The 9,375-nt window shown below is 36.1% G+C and overlaps 1 protein-coding gene across 1 annotated transcript; it reads right to left on the bottom strand.

Moving 5' to 3' along the window:
- Window positions 1–2,506: 2,506 nt before the first annotated feature.
- On the bottom strand, window positions 2,507–4,170 carry LOC111915372 (zinc finger BED domain-containing protein RICESLEEPER 2-like). Its single transcript, XM_023911040.1, has 3 exons — window positions 3,808–4,170; window positions 2,794–3,745; window positions 2,507–2,694 (listed from the first exon to the last, which is right to left on the bottom strand). The coding sequence occupies exons 1-3, from the start codon at window positions 4,168–4,170 to the stop codon at window positions 2,507–2,509; spliced, it is 1,503 nt and encodes a 500-aa protein (XP_023766808.1).
- Between the last annotated feature and the right edge of the window lie 5,205 nt (window positions 4,171–9,375).

The following is a 9,375-nucleotide window of genomic DNA, read 5'->3' on the forward strand; positions in this document are numbered from 1 at the left end:
CCCACAACCAACAGGTTGGAATGCCTAGTTCTATTGCCTTTTACACAAAGAAGATAAGCCTGAACCACCAATCAAACATGTGCACATATAACAAATAATCACATAACAGTCTATAGACATATAAACCGATCTAATTGATCATAGCAGCAAAATAACATCATATAACAAATAATCACATAACAGTCTATAGTCATAATAACATATACCATCCAACACGGCGGCCGACGACGACAGGAGGCGGCAACCACCACCTCACGGTGGTGGTTTTGAGTTTCTTTCCTTTATTCTATTTTTTGTTACAATTTACATTGCTAAAGTCTCAAATAAACACACAACCACTCACTAAGATAAACAGGCACACATGGTGGCAGATGGTGGCGGCCACCACCTCACGGTGGTGGCAGTGGGGTCTTTCTTCGGATCTCCGGGCAAGAAAAGTTCCTGTAGCCTCAAACAATCACAACATCCGGGCACAAACACCACCACACGCCCGCAACCACCTTTTCACGGTGGTTAGTGGTGGCAGAAGAGCTTTCCCGGCGATTGCCATCATGGTTAGATGCCATGGTAGTCTTCTATCGTTTTCCAGCCAACCTTTTACCCACATTTCCGTGGTGACGACTGAAACACACACAAACATCACATCATTGGATGAAATACGAAAACACACATGAAACACACACATCACCGCCACTCTTATGGTGGTTTGCGGAAACCGGAAAGGATATCATCAAAAGGTGAGAGCCATCGGGGCGGAGATGGCGACGGACATGAGAGAAATGGCAGGATAACGAGAGAGGGAAAGGTTGTCATTACCGGAGAAGACAGAGGTACGGCGGCCCCAACGTCGGCATTGAATCATGTATTTGTCGGCAGCAAACAGCAGCAACGGACGTCCATTAGCCACAACCGGAGAAGAAATGGAGAAGAGGAGCGAGCTGGAACAGCAACGCTGGTATTCACGACATCCGACGTTATTATGGTCGTTGGCAGCCCACACTTTGTCCTTCACAGCTCAAAATCCAGTCTCAATGGTCCTCCAAGCCACTTATGGTGTCACCGGCAGCAGGGAAAAACGAGAAGAAGGAAGGCGGCGGCTGGGGAGTCACAAGGTGGTGGCGGCTAAAGAAAAGATTAGGGTTAGGGTTAGAAATGCTTCAATATGGAAGCTGGACATGCGGGTGATGGGTTCACCCTTTACTCCATCAAACTTCCATCCATTTTACCAATATCAGCCCCCTCCCCAGAAGATCTTTTCCAATTTAAACCAAAAACTTACCTTTGAACCCCTGCTTCCATAAAATCTCTTCAAATGAAATCCCCAAAGTTACCATTTAACCCTTATCACCCCAAAGTCCTTTCAAATTAAGTCCTAATAGTTACCAAGCACCCCCTGACTTCTAAAAACCTTTACAAAACCAACCCGGATCTTACACTTTACCCCCCGAAGTTCTAAAATATATCGTTTGGCTCCCCGAACCAACACCCCGCTAAATAATTGTGGATTTTAGGTTCATTATAAAATAATATACATTATAAATTTACATCTCGGGGTTTCGAGTTTATTATTTAATTACTCTATTTCAAACGGGGTGTTACAGGAAAATATCTTTATGTCTTTCAACATGAGATGCATATTGGAGAACTCAAGTATGGAGGTTATTATACTTTGACATGGTTAAACGTTATTTGTAACTGTGGGATCATAAAAGATTTTGGTGGGTGTAACATGAACTGTATGAGAGTGTGTATCTAGTCAAGATGCGATTAGTTCCTCTTATATGTTGAGAGTTAGACATCTAAGGCGCCTTAATTAAAAGTTAGATGTCAAATGAGAATGATCACATTCCATGTCTCATATCCAACATGATGTCTGTAACAAAGGGAATATTGATACTGTTACCCTATACTTCAAATGTAGTTCGTGAGATCCTGATATTAGATGTTGATTTATGGCACCCCTTCGTATGTTCTTAGGGGTAGTAGCTCGCTGCTAGACGCCATCTACTCTCTATGTCAGTCTTTAAGGAATCTTGTGCAAGTGGGAGATTATTGGATCTATATGCTCAAGAATCATTATTGAGTGATATTGATAATGATTAGAGATGTACAAACCTCAGATCCGATCCGGTTTGATGACGTGAAAGGCGATCCGAATTAAGCCAAAATACGATCCGGTTTGAAACCGGTTATGACCGGTTTTTCCTCCCCCGAATCCGAATTGGTTTAATCCGATCCGGTTAGGATCTGATCCGAAATCTTATCCGACTTTTCCCTTTTTTTTTTTTAATTTTTTGGACTTCATATATATCACCAACTACAACATAGGTCATTAGAATAGTTAAAACATACATCAAACGTCGATTTAGAAAGAGTTTTCAAACTATAATAATAATAATAATAATAATAATAATAATAATAATAATAAAGTGGCATTATAACATTTAGCCGAATAGAAATAGTTTTTGTGGTCTTCCACTTCGTGTCGCCTTCACTAACATATTCTTCAACCGCCACACAAATAATTAGGGGTCTCATCAATACCATATTCATCATCTTCGTCTTCGTCTTCCGGAGGTGTTGATAAGCCTTGTGCATATTCTTCATCCACGATCTCCGGTTCAACATTTTGTGCTAGTGGGCCTTCTAGTGATGCCAAGTGTAGTATATACATTCCACCGAATCCAAGTAATCCTTCAAGCAAATGCAAACCTCTATCGTAATCGGAGTAAGATTCGTCCTCAACTTTGATAAAACTCTACCGCTAAAAGAAAATGTGGATTCCGAAGCTACCGTGGAAGCTTGGACGGTTAGTAAAAGTATTATTAAATGTGTGTATTTGGTTATGGATGTAGTTTGAGTCATCTTTGTGCAAATTTAAAGACATATAAATTTTGGTAATCAAAGTCTCTACACCCGTAACATTGATACATGGGTTTAATTCCGCGATGCCAGTAAAAAGTGGTGGCATTTCGTTGAAATATTTTACTAGTTTTTGTCTCATTGGTCTCGTAACTAAAAAAAATATTTCACTTCTTTGTTCAAAAAGCTCCAATTGTGCGGACTTCAACCATAATTCATTTAGTAACAACGGACTTGTAGGGTAATACATGCCCGATAAAAAAGTGGTTGATTGTTTAGAAACTTTTAACATTTCCACAAACTCTCCCATCAATTCCCAATCAAAATCCAAAACCGGGTTTTTTCCTTTTGAAATTGTGTCGTAAAATAATTGCAAATCGATTCTTTGACGTGTTAAACTTTCAAATATCATGCACGTCGAACTCGATCTAGTGTCAACATCCCAATGAGGACTATATGGATTTACGTTAATGGAAATGGCAAACTTTCGATATTTTTTCAATGTAGCTTTAATTTTTCCCAAAACTCTAGTTAACACAATTTTGAAAATTTCAATCGTCGAACCTATCATTTTTAAACCATCTTTTACAGCAAGCTTAATAATGTGACAAAGACATCTAGTATGAAAAAACGAGCCATCCAAAATAGGTTTATATTTTGCAATTAATCTTTTGGCGGCGGCGATATTGTTACTTGCATTGTCAAATGAAATAGAGAATATTTTGTCGTGTAAATTATAAGTCTCTATAACGCTTACTAAAATTGCAAATAATTGTGTTCCCATGTGAGGATACACAAAAAGTTCAAAAGCAACTCGTTTGTTCATACCCAAGTAGAGGGATCTATCCAATGTGTCGTGACGGTAAGATAGCTTTTGGGACAACTTACGGTGGAGGACCAAACATCACAAGTTAAAGAAACACCGGTTTTTATATTGAAAAATACCAATTGCATATCTTTTTTGGCTATATCCCAATACTTTAGAGCATCACGCCTAAGATAAGTGTGACTTACTTGCCGGTATTGGGGTTGCATTTTTTCCTGCAAAATCCTTGTTAATTGTAGGTTGTCGAAGTGGTTGAAAGGAAAGACCTCTTGAATCATGAACTTGCAAAAGCTTTCACGAATTTCATCATTGTTGTAAATAAATATCGACCCGTCGGGAGTAATATTTTGTTGATCCGGATCGCCTTGACCTTTTACAACCGGACACGTTTTTGTTGTATAACTCATCAACGTACTATTGCCATCTTTTCCCAAAAACATCTCGCATTGCTTACACCTTGCTTTTTCCTTCCCGTTTGACATAAGTACCGTACTTATAATAATTCATACAATATGAATTGTGCTGTTATTATTTTCTCATGAATGAATAAATACAAAAGCTAAGATATTTTAACATGAATCAAATTCATCTTACAAATTTAACCAATTTAATTGTCTTACATGTTGTTAATGTGTATGATCATAAGTTAAAGGCAATATCCTTTTATCAATATTTTTGAACACATAGAACAAACATATATATATATATATATATATATATATATATATAAAGAGAGAGAGAGAGAGAGAGAGAGAGAGAGAAAGAGAGGGGAATTTTCTTTCGAGAACCAATATTTGCCTAAGAACCCAATAACTCCTCTGAAATCAACAACACCATTGAATTTGAAATGTAACGTCCCAAAAATACTAAGTAAAAAATTCATTTTAGAACTTTCATTAGTTTGCTTCAAATAAATTCATACTAAAAGTATTCCTAAAATATCAGAGTAAAATCATGTATAGTTAATATGGAATAAATCTCCAGGGGATGTAGTGCGATCAAATTGGGCCCTTCCCTTAGGAACCACAAGTACTTGAAAACATTTTAAACATAAACTGTATGCACAAAGCTTGGTGGACTCCCAAAATGCCACACACAATACATAAATTTTCCATGGGCTACCCCTATGGCCTTTCCCTGAAATGTCATGGGCTACTCACATGTTCTTACATCTAAGTGCCATGGGCTACCCCCATGTTTTTTCCCTGAAATACCTTGGGCTACCCCCATTGTCTTACATCCAAGTGCCATGGGTTACCCCCATGGTCTTTCATTGCAATGTTGAGGGCCAAATCCCAGTCTTACATGCAAAGACAACTAGCATCCTACATATGTATAGTAAGAAGACTCACCTCACAATCGTTAAACTCACTAGGAGAACGTTTTTCGTTTAACCCATGCCACATTGTGGGCATACATGCACCACGTTGTGGTAGAGTTTTTTTCTCCAACTACCCTATTTTGATCCCTTAATTCTTTACCCGGTACTTCTGGAGACATGTGTTACATGAAATCTTGGGTTTAAGCCAACTATATGCTAAGAAATGTGTTTTTTTGTTGAAATGTACATATATGCACATCTAGGTGTGCATATATTAACATTTGGATATGCATAAAATGTACATATATGGATATTTATATATTTGAGTTCCTTTTGTGTTTTTTTTGACTTTTTCAATTTAAAATTGTTTTAAACCCTAGCCTTAGGGTCCCATGGTTCTTGGTTATTTGATTTTTTGAACAAAATACAAAACATGCATATATGCACATTTAGATGCATATATATGCACATTCCAACAAACGAAGTTTGCGTTTTTCTTTTTTAGGCCTAAAAATGATTTAGACCAAACATTTAGAGACTAATGGTGTTATTTGTTTTGAAAAATTTTGAGCACATTTGAAATTATAGGGTTCTCACATATTATTGTGTTAAACTAACTAAACCCCATATATATATATATATATATATATATATATATATATATTGATGGGTTTTATGCATAAGAACAATCCTATGTGCTCATACAAACCCTAATGCTTGGATCTAGGTTTCTCTATTGTACATGCTTTGAATCCAAGACTAATAAACTTAGATCTAACATATTATAAACTGAATTAGGGTTTAGAGAATTACCTTTGATTGTTATATAGCAATAACAATCAATTCCTTGCTTGGATTGGCCTTAGAAAGCTTAGTGTCTCAAGTGCTGCACCTCTAATGGAGTCACAAACACCATATACAACTTGGATGAAGAGGAGAAGAAGAGAGGCTGCCAAAAAACGACTAGAAACCCTAGAGAATTAGTTGTCCACGTTTTTGGGGCCTAAGAGGTCCTTTATATACTTGTGTGGGCTGCTAGGGTTTCAGTCAAAACCCTAATGGACAGCTTAAACTCTAAGCAGCCCATGGAACGTTCTGGATAAGGCCATCGACGAAAATATGATGGGCTTCGATCATAATTTCGTTCACCCCTTGTTCCTTTAGCATTCCTTAGCCCAATAACTCAATTATCCAATAATTGCAGTCCAGTCCCCTAAGTTTAATTAATCTCTTTTAGCCACAAAATTAATTCATAATTAATTATTGACTAATATTAATTAAACAATATGATTTCTCCTTTAATATATTATTCTCATAATATATTAATAAATCATATTTAAACCTCTCTCTCCTTAATTCATCCTACATATTGCTATGGTGAAGGCAACCCAAAAGGACCATGCTCATAATCGGGTCAAGTACATACCAAAATAGTTATGGACTTAGACACTAATCCAACAGTCTCCCACTTGGATAAGTCTAATAACTATTTTCCGTATGACTTCAGAACCTGATCAGTAATCGTAGCTTTCAAAAGCCGCTGTCAACTCTGATCTTATCAGATAGCGTGTCCTCTAGATAAAGGATTATATATTCCTCCATTCTCAAGATATCGTATAGACAAAAGACATGAATTTCAATCCTTCTCTCTATACTGTTTCCCGACTTCCGATTTATGATGACTGATAACAGACTACAATTGAACACATCAACTTAGTCCCGGCTTGGCCAAGCGCTTAGGTGTCATCACTAAATCATCGAGAGGCCCACATATATCGCTTTTATCCCACTCTTGGTAAAAGGAATGGATAAACTTCGACTCAAATGCTTGCTTGCATTTGCTGATCGAATCACACACAACAATAAGTTTTATAACACCAAGTTACTGGTGCGTTTACTTATTATCAATGTGCAACCGACCAACAAATAACAACTCACATGTCTCGGTTTCAAGAATATACAATATTATCGTCTCACTAATCACTCGTGATAAATCTATGAAGTGATCCAAGTGAGCATGGGTTTAATCCAATACTCTAATCTTATCAAAGCACTCATGAACTCTGCAGCAAACTTGTGCTATGTCTAAACACTTCAGACAATCTACAGACAGATTCATGACAGTCTTTATTCATACCTACTCCCAACGTATGACCAACTGTGGATGTTTGAATAACCTAGTTATTATGGAAGTCAAAACATGCAAATTGAAACATAACAATAATACTTAATCCTATATGGCCTCAAACTTGTGAGAGTAAATAAAACACTTCTATTTAACCACCATATTGATTACTCATTATTATCGTTTACTGTTTCAGAAAATCAGCTTATTACTTAAATTACAACAATTGCTGTCCCATGCATGAAGCATGCACACTATGTTTCCTATGGTCCTTACTTTGTGAAATAGATCAATTGAAAAACCTTTTCAATGATGCTCATTTCACAATTCCCAATCCTTATCATTAGTGTAAGAACACAAGGTTCTTTGCTACTATTAGAATATGCTAGATTCTAACATCTTATGCAACGATCCTTTCATAAAGTCATAGCACAAAAGTCACCAAGACTTGGCTAATGAAATTATGAAGTACTCTATCGGACATTATTACAAGACAATTCCATAGACGTGAAGTCTCACATTCAAAGTACATTCATTTGAACATCCTTCCTGCATAAAAGTTTCTAATCTAGGCATAGAATCTCAATATCCAACTCCCAATATGGAAACATTTCCACATTTTCCATATGACAACTCATTCTTAACAGAATCTTATCTATTCATAATAATGTCGATATGGTCCATCCAATACCATACTTCCAACTACTCACAAGCGACCAATCATCAACGAACTTTGGATCATCCTTTGATAGTTGTTTAATTATTTTAGTCAAAACCAATTCTAGTCCTTTTTCCCTCTTAATGCGCTAGACATTTGGAAAATTTTAGAATGGTAAAATATTATAGCATTTGCAATCGATCCTATACCCGAAGCGTATGGGGCACGATGCATAATGTCTTACATAAAGATATGATACTTTACCAATCTTTTTCCATAATATTTTATGTGTCATGTTCTCACAATTCAAACTATGAAGAGGGATGCCGTAATCATAATCGAATTTTAAGAACACACAATGTATCCTTTGACTAAAGATATTAAAATTTCTCAATCTAAGCTTTAGATTTTGAAACGAAGTATAATATTCTCTCCCTTAATTATATTAAAACAACTTTTCAACCCATGCAACTTTGCAAATTGAATCTTTGTTTTTCTATAATTAATATTGCTAACTTGCAATACTCGCCATAATAATCATACAAGCATAACACTTATGCTCCCACTATCATGATGATTATTATCATATAAGCATAACACTTATGTTCCCACTAGCTTTGACATGTATTCAGAAAACAAATGTACTTCCAGAAAACAATGCCTATTGAACTTATGAAATTCATATTTCTAATACCAGATGCTTCGATAAGCCTTTATCTAAGATTCTTAAACTTATACACCTTTGCCTTAGATAGCTCATATGTGTGTTTAAAAAATTCAGAACTTATGTTACTAAGTTCCAAATGTTCAAACTAATTGCCAAATCTCTCAATTTGATCTATGGAAAGGGATGCCGTAACCATAATCGAATTTGAGAATACAATTTTCACAATTGCTATCTTCTTAAAATCTCTCTTAGTGAAAGCATTTCCTCACAGTCATTTTCATGAAGGAGGGAATCTTATGACACTTAGATTTTATTGTGTATGAGTTCCTATCCATGTGAATTTGCCAAAACCAAGGTTTGCGACAAATCCAAACTCATATGGACTGAACTTTCTTAATCTTGATTTCTTGCCTTATGGTAACACGAGTGCCCACCATGTCTTCCAAGTAGTTTAGTAACTTGTCCTTACATATCAATGTACTTTCCATCGACTAAGGCTCTAGTATGCATTCAAATGAGAACTCATAGAACTCACATACACAATTAACTCAATTGGAATGGCATAAAAACAAAATAATGTCAGCACGATAGGTTGCAAACCTCAAGTCGTGTGCTAGTGATGATCTATAAGGTTTATTCTTGATTTGTTCTTGAAACCCTTCAAGACCATTAAGACTCCCACTGACTCCTTGATATATTAGATTCTCTTGTCAAGAAACATTTCTTGACAAAACAAATATTCAAGAGTTAGTGTAGTTCTTATCAAGACAAAACACTTCACATAATTGGTCCTAGTTGGTCTCTATCTTATCCAAGACAACACAACTTACCAATTTGAAATGTGTAAGAATAAGAAAACTTTTCCAAGTTCCACATTTGATGAGTGTTATAAACCTACTTAAGACTTTTCACTCAA

This window comes from Lactuca sativa, chromosome 2 (assembly GCF_002870075.4).
Source record: "Lactuca sativa cultivar Salinas chromosome 2, Lsat_Salinas_v11, whole genome shotgun sequence".
Classification (NCBI taxonomy): Eukaryota; Viridiplantae; Streptophyta; class Magnoliopsida; order Asterales; family Asteraceae; genus Lactuca; species Lactuca sativa.